General features: G+C 43.4%; 1 protein-coding gene across 1 annotated transcript in view; it reads left to right on the forward strand.

Annotated features, from left to right (window-relative positions):
- The window catches only part of LOC310894721 (vasoactive intestinal polypeptide receptor), a 119,342-nt gene that overhangs the window by 54,018 nt on the left and 49,365 nt on the right, over nucleotides 1-15,959 (forward strand). Inside the window, exon 3 of the mRNA XM_083825194.1 lies at nucleotides 1,829-1,936. Within this exon, the coding sequence (XP_083681320.1) occupies nucleotides 1,829-1,936 (108 nt within the window). The remainder of the gene's footprint in view (nucleotides 1-1,828; nucleotides 1,937-15,959) is intronic.

The raw sequence follows: 15,959 nt of genomic DNA on the forward strand, positions 1-15,959 counted from the left end.
TTGCATTATAACCTGTCCTGGGGTAATGGGCCCATTATAATTTATTGATGTTGATGGAGATTGTAGAACATGAAAGGTCTTGTCAAGAAATCATCTATTTTCCAGGGGCAGAATATGTAATATCTTAATACTTTTGGAGCTGCTGGCTGTTTGGTAGCAGATAAGTAAGACCCTGTGAAAAGTGAGCTTTGCAACTGATATTAGAAATCTGAAAATTGAATTTTAATGAATGCTACAGAAGAGCTTGCATGAAGAAGATACCGTCAGTTATTCCCTTTTTCAGGCTGTGATAAACCCACCTCAGGACTTCATTTGAAAAGTTCTGTTTGCTCATGAAAGAATGAAGGCAAAACTTGTAAAATAAATTTGAAAGAGAGCTGAGGGTTCTTTTTCAGCTTCGAAGTATTTTTGTGTGCTCTCTTTTTTGATCTGAGACAGCTTGCTGTCTCACTCTGAGCAGACCGATGATGACACCAGCCTTTTCCTTAGCAGAAGGCCTAAAAGATGATTTAAAGGAGGAATTTCTGATCAGGATGTCATCACCAAGCACTGCAGCTTGAGAGTGGTTTTCATAGTTCTCTTTCCTTGCATGTGGAAAGTATTTTCTCAAGGCTTTTTTCTTCATATTCCAGTTTCTCTTGTTATGCAGTTGACCTTAACAGCAACACTTTAGTCACGTTTGGGGAAGTGTTGCAACATAATGGGACACAAGGAGTAACCGAGAGCAGAGGTTCTATAAAGAAGCGACTCAGGGAGGTCTGTTGACAGCCCATCTATCTAACCCAGGCAGCCATAAAAGTGTCTGTTAGAAAGATAAAAAAAAAAAGAAAAATCATCTTCAAAATTCTAGTAAGAACTCTAAAATATGTAACGTTGGCAAAAACACATCTGAAATTTTATTAATTCCTGTCTGCAAACTTCTTTTGTCTTCAGTGCTAATATTACATTATTCGTTACTCTGGTATATGTGTGATATCATTAGTGTCTTTTGAAAAAGCAGAAATAAATAAAAGGACAAAATCAGAACATATTGCAGCTCTGCAGAAAGGGCATGCCTGGCCATTTTTTTTCTCCCCAAAAGTATTTATTCAATTCAAAAAACCTTGGAAAATGTTTCATTTTAATAAAACACTATAGTTTCTCTCTAAAGTTAGCTCTATTGGTTATGCCATCACTCCTGGCTTGGATAGGGCTTTATACCACCTTGCTCCACCCTCCCATAGAGAACCACTCCTGGTGACAGCCCTGTCCCTCCTCAGCCTCCAGGAGGGTTTTGTTCCTTCTCCCTTTTTAAAGAGAAATATTGCTTCATGAGATGGGATTTGACTCCTGATCCCTTGATTGTCATCAGTGTCCTCATCCAACTGAGCCCACCCCGTGCAGAACCATCTCATTGCTATGGGAAGAAATACCATTGACAAAACTTTGGGGAGAGAGGAGAAGTGGGAGCGTGGCTTGTGCATCTTGGTATGTTCCAGACAGGTGTTTTAATGCAACAAGGAGAGATAAGGGCAGGGAAGAGAGAGATTTAATTAAGCATTTCTGCCTTTTTCATCTAAAAAGGCACTGCTAACTGTTAACTCTGATTTGTCTGGTTCTCTTCTTTCTGCTTCAGTTTCTGCAAAAATTACAGATATCACCGCAATTCAGGGACTGGGGTAGCTGAAAACTCTATGTTTAAACAAAATATTTCTGTGCCTTTCCTTCCAAAAGGTGCTTGCACCAGGGCTCGACGCACCTTTTCAGAGCTGATTTCCTCTGCCCCATACAGCAGATAGCAGAGAGTCGCTTGTTTTTGTTCTACCGTCAGCTTTTCTCTTTTCCCCAGGTTGCAGGAGGCAATGGGACAACATCACGTGCTGGCCTGAAGCGCAGGTGGGAGCAGTTGTGGTGAAGCCATGCCCAAAGTACTTCAGATTCCTCACCACTTTCGTTGGTAAGACAGCTTATGTCGCTGGAATGGTTTTATGGCTTCATTGCCTGGAGGGTTTTACATCATATCGCGGATGGAGCTTCTGGTGTAATCAGAGGGAGAACAAATTCAGAGGGACTAAGGATTTGCACAAGGTAAAGAAGGTTCCCAAGCCATACAGGGATGCTCAAACCATTAAATCATCCTCCCAGTCTTCTTCCAGCACAACATACTATTTGGTGTCATAGGGATGCAAAAGAGGCTCCTGGTGAAATCCAATAATACGGATGTTGTGCAGCAAAAGTTTAATCAACCTGTGTAATAGTATGTTTGCTGTACAAAATGGACAGTTTAGCACTGCAATTAATTAAGTCTCTGACATAAAATAAACAAGCTGAAACTGTGTGTAATAAAGTATTTTTCCACAGAAATGACTAATTTGGCCACCAGCCAAGAAATTAAGCTGACAAATAATGGGCAGGGAAGGTTAATGGAGAAAGCAGCTTAATACACCGGTTGGCATGTTCTGGGAAGCTTTAATTTAAAACTCAGGTCTCAAGGGCAATGCAGCAACAGGACTCTTTGTCTCCTTCTAGATTATAGTCATTACTTTCTATTTTTATTATACTAGTCCTGCAGGCCTCTACAGCAAAAGAAGCCTTTTTTTTCAGTGGACATTATGCACCAAGCTCCACTTTTTGGAGACTGCACCAGCCTCCACTTTTACAGGATTATAGACAAACACACAGGATAGGTTATGAACGGGAGTAAGGATACAATACTGTCCCTGTTTAACAGAGCAGGACACTACACTGATTAACCAGCACACACTGATTATATGATTTGCCCAAGGCCACACCAAAAGCCCTGGTGGAGCCAGAAAGGAAATCCAAAATTCCTGGAGTCCTGTCCTAGTACAGTAACCTCCCTGTTCCAAAACGCCCCGATACTTCTTCACTGTTGCGTCAACACACAGGGAAAGCAGGCAGAAGCTGCTCCAACACCACATCTTGCACAACAAAACCCCCGTGCAGTGGTCCAGGCATGCGGAGGAATTGCCTGCAATCGGTGCTTTGGGCCCTCCTCTTCTGGGCACAGTGTGCACTCGCTGGGTTTGAGGGACCCAGCAGTTAGTTAAACAGGAAGAAAAAAACCTCCCTAAGAAGAGTTTGTAATACTTCATTCCACCATGACAGAACAATGAGGGACGTATGATACATACATACATACATACGTACATACGTACATGTGTCGTTGGGGTTGTGTTGAACTTAAGCTAAGTGTAATGCTTTTAATAGTGTACCAGCACAGGCTTATGAGACACAATCAAGTTGCCTACTCAGAAGCATCTGCTGCTCTCTGAGGGTCTTAGGGCATCTCAGCTGGTCTCCTGGCTCCCTGCAGAAGGGTGCAGCTCTCCCATATCACTGAATATCTCAGGCGCTTAAGGACATCCTCAAAAGACCTGTTTAACACAAGTATAGCTATTCTGGGAGAAGCCCAGATTCCACCAGGATCAACCAGGACATCACCTGGGCTCTCTGTGCACCTACCTCAATGAGCCAGGCCAGGAGCAAGCCTCAAATAGAAGCCAACCTGTTCCCTTTCTCTTCATACCCATGTTGCTGGCCTTTGAGGCTGTCCTGTGAGCAGTGAGCTCCGCAAATGTCATATGGCCTTGCAGCTGGCAATGTACAGTCATTGTATTTTGGACAATCATATACAAATGTGTAAAGCAGATATGATCATAAATAAAGGCAGGATAAGAGTGCCTCTTGTTTTACAGGATTTCTTGCAAAATTAACGTCATTGAAGTTTGTAAAGCAGTTCTTCCTTTGGAGTAGTGAGTATCATTGAATAGCTTTCAAGGAAATCAAACATCTAGTAAACATTTATGTCTTATGCTTTGATCCCTTTGCAGGAACGTGAGAGCTTATACCAAAGTTCTGAGCGATAAAAGATCCTCTCTATATTTATAGCAAGAAAAGGATGAGATATTGGGAAAAAAAAGAGTTAATGTGATTTTCCCATTTAATGGAGAATATACTCTTCGAATGACTAATATGCTGTCTCATGGTAAATAAAGGATAAAATATCTTGTGGCATTTAGAAAATTTAAAATCCCTAGCATAGTCCTGACGTCATCTGACATTAAATTTTTATGCCATTCACAAATACAGAAGGTTTTCATTATTTTATGACATTCGTCAGTACCATGTGAAGGAGATAGATGAAAATATTTTTGGCACTTTTTATTATTAAAGTGCACTACTTGCTATCTCTTCACCAGAGTGTTCCAGCTTTCTTTCAATACATAGAATATGACACTCGTAATAGAGATTTGTTTCCCACAGTTTTTCCAGGAGCAAATTGTCCATCCTGCACAAGTTAAACAGTAAAAACTAGCACTGACATTTTTTTAAGCTTCAGCTATGAGATGAATTGCTTAAGGGGGTGGGGATGGGAATAGCCAGGATAGCTGCACTGAACAAGGAAGAGATCCTGATGAACTGCAGTTCATCATTAATTCTACTTATCTGTATATTCAAGTCATCTCAAACAGACTTGTCTGAATCCTGCATTTCTGCAGGCGAGCAGTGCCTACTTCCAGAGTTACCAAGGCATGGCGGTTTCCCTGTGCACCTTAATACATGCATGCATTTTCACAGTTCAGCTCAAAAAAATCCTTCAATATTGCTCAAATACCTTGAAACAGTGCCATCACAGTTATCAGATATCATCAGCATAGCTTCACCCGTATCTTCCCTCCTCTGTTCCAAGAATTCCTGATTTCCCGATTCCCCATTATCCAATAAATAACGTCTTCATCTCATTATTTGTTTTGCTCATCCTCTACACTTTTACACCAAACAACAACTCTTTCACAGTATTAGAAATATGCTGCCGAACATTGGGCATGAATGATACTAAGAAAAAGAATTTGTAGGCATTGATGGATCCCCTACCATGAATTTACATTTTTGCCATATGCTTTTGAGTGGAGAGGGCAAAACGTTACAGGTTTAGCCAAACTGTTTGTGGTGCTGCTGTTCAGAGCAAACATTGTCATCAGTGCATTTTTATGTAGCTGGGAAGCCATCAGAGATTCTAGCTGGCTTTACCACCCAGCACTGATTCATGGATCCTTCTGACGCCATCCCTACAATTGTCCTATTGTATTTGGACACAACCTGTTCCAGCAGATTGAAGATCTAAAACAATATCACGAGAAGACAATCAAAATTCTCGGTTAACTATTGTGACATTCATGCACAAATGATAATAATAAAAATATGATGTAAGGAAGCAGTCAGGAAACTGATATGGAAATTTGCCTAATACATCACAGATCAGGGGTTGTGAACATACAGATTTATTTGCCCACCTGAAACATCTATTAAGTTTACACATATACTCTTGAATACTGGAAATCATCATTCCTCAGTCTCGTGCCCTGTACTGATCTGATCCTTGGGCCAGGTTTAGTACCTGGAAGGCTCTTGAGATAAACTGCAATCCACTGCAGCAGGGTAGCTGCTCCAATGCTCCTCGTGTTCCTCCAGTGTACAAGAGGATGGGAAACGACTTTCCAAAAATCTTACCACTGCTTTTTAGTCTCTCCCTGTTGCATGTAAGTGACAAAGAAAAACTAAAGCTGTACAAGATAGATCTTCTGGTAAATAAAAGCTCTGTCATTCCAGGAGAAACTGGAGTGGCATGGCTCAGTGACACCTGCTTAGCTTAGTAAAACAAACGGTGGGAGTTCTCACTGCAAGAGCAAAATCAAGGGGAGAGGAGCACTTTAAGCCCAGATCCAACACTGGATGAAAAATAGAATCTGCAAACTGTCATGAAACCATCAGATTAGAAATTGGAAGAAGGCTCCAGTGGGGATTTGTGGGGGAATTAAAGACTGATTTGGAGATATTATCTGATGATCTTTTAAAGTAGTTAGATGATGTTGAAGACCTGGGACATCCCTAGTACTGCTTCTATAAGATCTTCTGATGGACCCACCACGTTTCATGTGCAGTGAGCCTAAGAGATAGAGAGGGAAAGAGGCGGGACCATGTAGCTCACTGACTGCCAGCACAGTGAGGGACTCAATTCTGCACCTGTTCACCAAATACTCAGTTATGATTTGTGCATTATGAGCTATAAAAGCAAGCCAAGACTTGTTCGTATTAGTCTCAGGTGAATCTTGAGTTGTCTCAGTGAACTTATGTCCCTTCCTCTGAATGTCATTACTAAGAATGCTGACCATCTGGCTCAGGCAATTTCCTGGCTTCAAGCTGCTGCTCTCCATCCTGTTCAGCAATCCCAAATGCTGCATGCTGTGAAGCAAATTCTCCAAGTAATATTTGGCTTTGGCTGTCCAAGGATGTGATGCTTTTACTGGCTACCTGGAGTCTTAGAATGAGCATAAAGCTGTCTGTGCTTATCACTGACAGCTTTTACATGCACTCAGTTTGCTAGACTGATTTCCATGGTGCTCATTCAGAAGGTTTCGTGCAGTTTTCCAGGCAAGAATTAGAGTGGGATGAGAGTCATGTCACCAGACTCATGTGGCTGACACCAACCACAAAAATCGGCAGTTGTATTGTACAGCATCTCTAAGGTCTGTATTTGTGCACAGCTACAGTAAGTGTTTAGGTTTGCAGTCTTTTCTCTACAACAGTCTTTTCAAAACAGAAATTTGAAAATGGCAAGGGTATTTATCAGCATTAATTAATGAAAACAGCAAGCTGTTATTATTCTACGTGATGACTGGGATCTAAAAGTTCTAGGCTGCTTGAGAAAGATGATTCAATCTGGTCATGGGATTTATAAATTCCTGAATTTACACAAAAGTGTATGTTAACAAAAACGTGTTTTCTGCCTATTCAGCCTTGCTCCTCTCTGTCTATATAGTGCAGGTAATCAGGGTCAGAATCATCTCACCTAATGTCAGCTATATGAAAGGTCGACATTTCATCCTTTAATCCCAGATGTGTGGACTTTCTCCTGAAGTCAACAGAGAGGCACTTCCTTTTTATCCTGGAGGTGATTCTCTGTGGTTTGAATCAGCCTCTGATTTCCCCACTGCTCTATGGAGTAATTCAGAATAGACACTTAGGATGTCAGCTGTAGGTGGACCAAATCTGCTCATCCACAGGCTCATAGGTAAAATTTTCAGATTTATCTAAATAGTGTTTGTGTTAAATATTATTGCAAGTTATACAAATATTGGCTTATATTTAAAGAACCGTGTGACAAAATCTTCTCTGGTTTTACAGTCTTTTAAACCTGAAGTAACTCAAGTTCATGACAGCATTAACATTCAGAATCTGACTTAAAGTCCTTAAACAAGCCCTTTCCTGCTTAAGCAGAGCCCCAAGAATTGCCTGAGAAATTATGGATCTTATTATGTTATTGTAGATGTTTTAAATCACAATCCATCACGAAGATTAAGTCTTTATTTGGTTTTTGGTTTTTGCATGTCTTCCGTCATTTTAAACTTGCAGATTCATAATCGTCTGTCAGATAGCTTTTCCTTTTGAATTTAAAAGGCATCTTTCTCTCTGTGGCATATTTCAATTCAACAAATATCAATCAAAAACTTTTTTCGTTATCTTTTGTCATTCTGCTTTTTGGTATTGTGCCCAAAGTTATTTTAACTACTGTTTGATCTTAGGTATGAGTTAATGTGAGCACTTATACACAAGACATGGTTCATTTCATTCCTGCCCTCTGACTGGTGGCCTTTTAACAAATTCAGTATGATGGACAGCAAAGATTTAACTCTGTCATCTCATTTTTCTTCCTGATTCATCTGCAGAGAGTTTTGGAAATGGCACTCTTTCTCCATACCTCCACCCTGAAAGACACGGACTAATCCCTTGTAGCATTATCTAACCTCATTAGGGCGGGGGCAATCAAGTCAAATCCTTTCAATGTATGTAATTTACTGATAACATCCAGGTCTTAGTGGTGTATGGTTAAAGCAGTTCCCAGCTGTCAGAGCTCTCCACCCCCCCAGTTCTGGCACACGCACACACACACACCAACACAACTGCACAGAGCAAAGGGAAGAGCTCCCCATGAAATAACAGAGTCTGAGTCACCTGCAGATATTGAAGTAAGTTGTTAAACGGACCACTGGGGGTAACTCCACTGATGTCACCTGCAAGCTTGTGGAGTCCTCGCATGCCCCACAAGGAGTCCTTCAAAAACACCTGAGTCTCCCAGGGTGGATCTTGGGGCAGGTGTAGCCATGTCCTGGGAGAATCAAATGAAATTTGTAAGTAGGACATGGATGCAGGCGCAGGGATCTGATATTCTGCTGTCTTTCTATGCAGTTGGTTAAATGAACAGTCAAATTCCTTCCACCACACCATGGGCACCTAACAGTTAGGCATCCAATCTTAACTCCTTGTCTAATTTCTCCTCTAGCCGGTGGGAAAGAGAAGAACTTGCAGGGCATGAGTTATCCCACAACATGTCATAGAAAAGGATGAAATGACCTTTGGAGGTCTGATATAACCTCCGCAGGGAACCTGAGTCTACTGTCCTTACATTTCAATGGCAAAAGTTAAGTGAGATGAACCCCAATCTTCTCATGTGAAGGAGGTTTACGAGTAGACAAAAACAAACAAAAATGCAGAATCATACTCATTTCCCCAGCCCCCCAAAATGATTACCGTTTACTTGCAAAACATTTTAATTTCCTTCTCTTGAACCAGGGTTATTTTCTTCATTTTCTTTCCTCCTTTTTTTATATCTTGCATTTGAAACTGAAAAGAAAACAGAACAAAATGGAGAGAGGGATGACCAGATGTTGGATAAGGAAAAGACGTTACCACTATCATTGAGAACCCCAAAGTGAACCAAAACCACCATTTATTTACTACAATGTTCATTTGAAAGGAGAAAAAAAAAAAAACAACTGTTGAGTCTATCTGTTATGCAGGTTTGTTCACTGAGATCCGTCAACGTCCTCAGGTGCCAAGCAGCCTCAGTCCAAATGTACCTTCATGACACAAAGATAAAATTGCCAGGAAACGTCCTCATTCACATGGAATTGTGGCAGTTATTTGCATAGTCCGTTCTGAAAGTCACGGAAAAGGGCACAGGACAGCCAATGCTGCTGCTGCCTGTGCTTGTCAGGGCAGCCTCCAAGCACTCTTTAACATCCATTTCGCTCATTTGTCATGGACAACTGGAGGCCCAGCTCAGAAATCAATGCTGGATTACTCTGTTTCCATAGATCAGTGTTGATCTTTTTATCTGCATTTAAGAGTGCACCCTTCACGTCAGCTGGCTCCAGCAATGTGCAGTGGTGTAACTGACTGAAGAAACAGGTGGCTATCTGGATGTGCGGCTTATTTAAAGCTTAGTTTTGCTTCAGACCTTTGAGATTTGTTTGCAGCTGAGGTGTCGTGACACGGTTGCCCTGCTCCTCTGAAGGTCTGGTGCTGAGAAGGTCATGTACGCCCAGGGATAGCAGTGCCGTGAGGTCCTCAGATGGAAAGCCTGCTGTCAGCCCATGCTTTGTGGAGTTAATACCTCCACTTAGCCAGAACTGTTCATTTTATTCTTGTAAATACTTCCTGGTGTACTGTACTTGCAGTGTCTAAAGAGCTAATGAGAAATTTGTCCTAGAGTTTGACAGCTCTGCTTTTATTGTGAGAAAACAAATGGAGTTTGCAAAAGGTGTCTAATTAAGGGGAACATGTGACGTTAAGAAGAGAGGAATTATCTGTGTTTATTAAGGATCGAGATCTTCACGCTGAGAAATGTGATGTGCAGGAAAGGGAAAGGAGGAGAAAGGAAAATGGGGGATTTCCCGAAATCACAGGTGCGGTAAGCTTTAGGGCAGCAGCAGTGTGAGGGTAATAACTACAGACCAAGTGATGTGAAAAGGAACAAATGAAGAAACTGAAGGCTGTGACTGTTATGTGATGTGCTGAGTCTATGCCACAGTTTGTTTGTCTGTTCGATACACCTTGTTGGCAGAAATTGTACTGAAAGAATGATCTTACAAAATCATGGCTGAGGCACAAAAAGCAAGTTTGGAAAATGTCTTTGTTGTGACTGACAAGTCGCAAGTTTCTCCCAGATCTAACCACTTCTGTATCCAGTTAAAAACAAGCTGTAGCTCTGTCTGGAAGTCTCAGGTGTTTCCCAATAACAGCAGGACAGATCGATAATAAAAATGGAACTACACATGTTCCAGTGGGCTCAGCAACATCTCAAGAAAAGTGATAAGATCTGCAATTGCTTTAATAGCTTCTGCTTGAAAAAATCAATTTCTGACCACGAGGTAATGGCAGACCAGCAGGACAGATGGCTACTTAGAGCAGACCTTCCCTCTCCTTTAGAAGCTATTACACGAAAGGGCAAGAGAAGCAAGAGGAAGACTAAAGAGAACATCCTTTAGCAATGACTGGCCTCAGATCTCTTTGAATGAATTTAGGCTCCCATTAAAAGCCAATAAGAAGTTTTCTCCCAACATCAAAGTGTTAAAATCTCACCTATGACACAAACTTTCAGATTTATTTCTAAGTCTGAGGTGTGTATTTGAAACAGATGAGAGAGAAAAATAATTAAGAAATAGAAAAACCTTATGAGAGTTAGACATATGCAACAAATTGCTTGTAATAGTTATCTCTTTGTATTTATTCCATTCACTTATTCAGTATTTAACTTCTACACAGATGAAACACCTTTTATAAAGAAAATCATCTGTTTCTGTCTCAGTTGCACTGACTCTTCACTCCTCCTTCACTATGCCATGAATTAATCATGTAGTTCCTCTACAAGACTTTACCGGTGGGTATAACACAATCTGAAAGGTTCTTTTGATACATGTTTCTTCCACATCATCCCCAAATACATTTATACATCAGGAAATTGAATTAAAAGCTTTACCTTACTGTGTTCCTCTTCAAGAAATTCTATCCCAGTTAATACCAATTAATAAATTGTGTGCAGTGTTTTGCTGTAGAAGAGTGTCTCCATTTTTCCTAAGGAATGGCAATGAAGATGAATATTCACTGCAGAGCTTGAGTTAGGCATCTTTTATAGGGCTTTGAGGATCCTGGCGACAGAGGAGGAAGCCTTGAAGTTGACCCTTTGTGCTGCTTGTGTGGGCAGCAGAGGGAGCACCAGAAAGGCCAGGAGACTTCATGGAAGGTGAAGCTGAGCAGGTCCATCAGTGATAGTTGGGGGACTCAGGTCCAAAGGAGAATCTACCATCACTGGGGCAATGTATGAATAAAGGAGGGAGTGGAAACTGTGCAAGGGGAGTAGCTAGATTAAGGCTCTTCAGACTAGAAAAATGTGGATTCAAAGGATGTAAGTCATAATGTTGTGGAGAAAGTAGGTAGGGAATGATTGTTTCATGGTGTACAAGATAAGAGGTAGAAAATGAAAGTGTCTAAAATAAGGAAAGGGGTGTGTGTTTTCATCCAACATACAAAGAACTGTTAGGGCTGATAGACCGGGAAGGTGCAAGTGAAAGCCAGAAGTGCAAAGAGATATCAGATCACTAGAAAGAGGTAAGGTATATTCAGAGTATAGAAATAAGTATGATGGTTAGGTGTATGGAACACTAGCCCATACGTAACCTCCATTTGAGGGAGCTGAGAAGATGTTTGCTTCATTACCAGGATTTACAAGATGCAAAGCTGCGCAATTATTTTGCTGCTTAATTTGTCCTTCTTCATAGGGACCTTTAACAGCTCTTCACCCAAACTGGGGAAAAGGAAGAGGAAGGAAAAGATAAAAAAGATGTCCTCCTTGTCTCCAGATTAGTATCAATAATGTCAACTCATTGTTATTTGTAGATCCAATGGAAAAAAAGAAAAGAAAAAAAAATGTCAGAGAGAAAGAGGTGGAGAATGTTTTTTTTTTTCCTAGAAGAAAATGAATTAAAATAATTAACAAAATCTGAATATACACAAGCTGAAGTAAAAACAAGAATATTTGGACAATCTTTTCATGAGTATACAGGTTTAGGTATTTTTTCTTTTACTGCTTTTTTAATGCTAAAAAGAAATGTGTGTTTTGTTTTGTTTTTTAACAGATATCAGGCAAAAAGTGAATTTAGCCAGTCCTGCTTGTTTTCACTGAGAGGGATTTCCTTCCCTCTCTCTTTGTTACCCATAGCAGAGAGTTTCTGAATCACCCTGCAAGCAAGGCAAAGCTACTCAGGATAGGTGTACAGCATGTGCCAGATTTAATACAAGCTAATCAGAAGGAAAGATTGAAGCATTCGGCTAATTGCTTACAACCATCAATTCCATTTTCATAATAGGCATGCCATCAGACTGTGCAGATTAGCAAATTAGTGGGGGGATTGTGAACTCTAAGGAAGCATTTGCTTAGACCAGGAGCAGCTGCTGGGCCAGATGGCAAAGTCCTGTCCTATAGCAGACGTACTACCAGAAAGATGAGAAGTGTACGGAGGAAATGCAGTCGTTCCTCGTGCTTTATGTAGATGATTGTTAATTGCTGTGGCACACTGCAAGCAGATTTTCAAGGAATGCAGGCAGAGGTGGCACATGAGGAAGAGCCGTGTATAAATCCCAGCAGTTTATGTAGGCCTGGATGACCCTTCCTGTCACCACAGAGGATTAAATTTGCAGTTCGGTAACATGTAGTGTGCTGGTGTAGATCTTGAGAAAGACCCTGCTGATCCTGCTGGGGCTCAGCCTGAAGCCACTGACACATTTGCACTTTCATACACTACATCTACTGGTATCTGGGGCTGGATCAAGGGATATGGTGGTTTGATTAAACGTTTATGGCCCATCATGCTACACGTGAGCCTTTAAGGCGCTGCTGCAGTAAAACTTTGTGAAAACTGGCTATTCAGGCCTGCGGCTTTACCCCTTGCCTTTCAATAGTGCTTTATGCCTTGATTGTCATAAACACTGATATAAATGAGCCAAAGGTCTAGCCTCATATTTACACTTGTCATTCTCTTCTATAAGCAGTGGCTTTTATGTTACTGGTTCTCCAGCAATAGCTATAGTTCCTTTAGCTTGTGTAAGGATTACCTCTGCACATTATATTTGCCAGCTTGAGAACTCTTTTTTTTTTTTTTTTTTTTTTCAGATGTCGGCACTGTTATTTTCCTTCCTTTGTACATCCATCCCCTCCTATCTGGCAGGGAGCCTTATGAAAAGGTCATCACCTTGTTCCCTTTAAAAAACATTTGTCCTCATATCTGCAAAGAGAAAAGGCAGCACCCAGCAAAGGACTTCAGTTACATGCAAGGCTCCCATGCATAGTGAGCTTCTAAAGTAATGAGACCCTTCTTGCACTTTCTAATTTCCTTTGCATTTTCTAAACACGACCAAAGTGAAACACAGGAGGCTTCGTCTCAACCTAAGGAAACACTTTTTTACAGTAAGGGTGACCAAGCACCACAGCAAGTTGCCCAGAGAGCTTGTAGAGTCTCCCTCCTTGGAGAGGAGATATCTGAGGATATCCAAAAGCCATTGGACATGGTCCTTGGCAAGCAGCTCTAAGTGGCCCTGCTTGAGCAGGAGGGAACCAGGTGGCCTCCAGAGGTCCCTTCCAACCTCAGCCAGTCTGTGATTCTGTGAAATCAGGAAGCTGAGTTCTGGCAAAACATGTTGTTGGGTTACTGTTATCATAGATGATAGCTAGTTGTGGCTTTTTTCTTTTTTTTTTTTTTCCTTTTTTTTTTCTTTTTTTTTTCCCCTTTAAGTAGAAAACCTCATCTCTTTGAAATGGTTGTGGCTTTTAGGAGTAGGTGCACCAGTTCGACAGTTGTAATACTTCTGATAAAAATGAAATACAAAACCTACAAGAGCTTCATTTTCATGTCTGGGACAGGGAAAAAGCTGTTAACCAGTATATCCCCTTTCTAAAGCCCTGCTATTGGTGGGGAAACAGAAACCTAGTGAGGACAAATGAACTGGCTGCAGTTCCACTGGAGGTGTGTGACAGAGCTGAGCTTTGAGCCTGTAGCATAAAAATCTTAGCTTAATGCTTTAGTCTAAAGTTCACAGCCTGTTTATTAGGTAAACCTCGGAGTAAGTACTAAGCTTGTGAGGCATTTTTCTAAGTTTTATGTTCATCTTCAGGAGAAAGTAATCAACCTAATGTTAAGTAGTAATTAGAAATTACACTTGCCGAGGCGACCGGCTCCGGGGCAGACGCGTGCTGCAGCGGAGCGCGGGATCGGGACAGGCAGGGCTATTTTTCGGGCATCGAGCCTACGTGAGGGAGCCGCCAGGCACCGGCAGCCCTCGTGAGGGAGGCTGACGAGGCGTAGGCGGGGCCAGCAGCGTCAGCGTCAGCTCCTCCCCCCGGCCGTTCAAAGGCAGCCCTTAGGGAGCGCGGCGAACAGGGCCGGCAAACAGGGAGTGACGCGGTGGGAGTGACGCGGCAGTTAGCGAGGCAGTTGGCGCGGGCAGGGCGGGCAGGCAGGGCGGAGCGCTCACACCCGCCCATAGGGACAACTCCTCTAACGGCACTCTCCCGTCAGCTGGGCTGCGATGGTCTCCACCAGGCACGGTGCTTTCTCTAGGAAGTCAGTGCACACCCAGACCGACTGCCCGTCCAAACATGCGGCAGTTCAGGTCTCCGGATGCGGGGAGTGTCTGAGCCTCTTGCTGCCATCGGCGGGGGGCAGAGAGACTGCTTGCGTGAGGTGCGAGCAGGTGGACGACCTGGTCCGCATGGTGGCGGAGCTCAAGGAGGAGGTGCAGAGGCTGAGGGATATCAGGGAGTGCGAGCGGGAGATAGACTGGTGGAGCGACTCCCTGCAGGACCGGAGGGAGAGGGACCAGGGTGAGACGCCCCAAAGGGGGGTGGACCCCCTGCCCTGTTGCCATCGGGCAGAGGGAGGGGACCTGCGAGTTGAGGAGGAATGGAGGCAGGTCCCTGCTCGACCTCGCAGGAGATGCCCTCCCCTTCCGGCGCCGCCTTCCCAGGTGCCCTTGAACAATAGGTTTGAGGCCCTGGAGCTGGAGAGACCGGTGGGTGAGGATGAGGTAGGAAGCCTACCCGGGAGGATGCCTGAGGTGAGGAAGTTGACTCCACGCCTCAGGACTGCCTCCACCAAGAAAGAAAGAAGGGTGATTGTTGTGGGCGACTCCCTCCTCAGGGGAACGGAGGGCCCTATTTGTCGGCCTGACCCCACACATAGGGAAGTCTGCTGCCTCCCTGGGGCCAGGGTCAGAGACGTTACCAGGAAGCTTCCAAACCTGGTTCGCCCCTCTGACTATTACCCGCTTTTGATAGTCCAGGCTGGCAGCGATGATGTTGAAAAGAGAAGCCTCAGGGCCATCAAACAGGACTATAGGGGGCTGGGACGATTGGTGGAGGGAGCGGGAGTGCAGGTGGTGTTCTCGTCCATCCCTACGGGGGAAGGGAGAGGCACGGAGAGGACATGGAAAGCTCATGTGGTTAATAGGTGGCTCAGAGGCTGGTGCCAGCATAGAAATTTTGGGTTTTTTCACCATGGGGAGCTTTACTCGGCACCCGGCCTGATGGCCCCAGATGGGTCTCTATCTCCAAGGGGAAAACGGATCCTAGGCCAGGAGCTGGCGGGGCTCATAGAGAGAGCTTTAAACTAGGTAAGAAGGGGGACGGGGCTCAAACAAGGCTTGTCGGAGCTGTGCCGGGGGAAACAATGGCTAGGCCGGGGAAGAAGGCGATGGCCCAGCTGAAGTGCATCTACACTAATGCACGCAGCATGGGTAACAAACAGGAGGAGCTGGAAGCCATTGTGCAGCAGGCAGGCTACGACTTGGTTGCCATCACGGAGACGTGGTGGGACCGCTCCCACGACTGGAGTGCTGCAATGCCTGGCTATCGGCTCTTCAGGAGGGACAGGCAGCACAGAAGGGGAGGTGGCGTGGCTCTCTACATTAGAGAATCTTTCGATGTTGTAGAACTCCAGGCTGGGAATGATAAGGTTGAATCCCTGTGGGTTAGGATCCGCGGGAAGGCCGGCAAGGCTAGCATCCTGGTGGGGGTCTGTTATAGACCGCCGAACCAGGATGAGGAGACGGATGAGGAGTTTTAT

This window comes from Anser anser (assembly GCF_964211835.1).
Source record: "Anser anser genome assembly, chromosome: 2".
Taxonomy (NCBI): Eukaryota; Metazoa; Chordata; class Aves; order Anseriformes; family Anatidae; genus Anser; species Anser anser.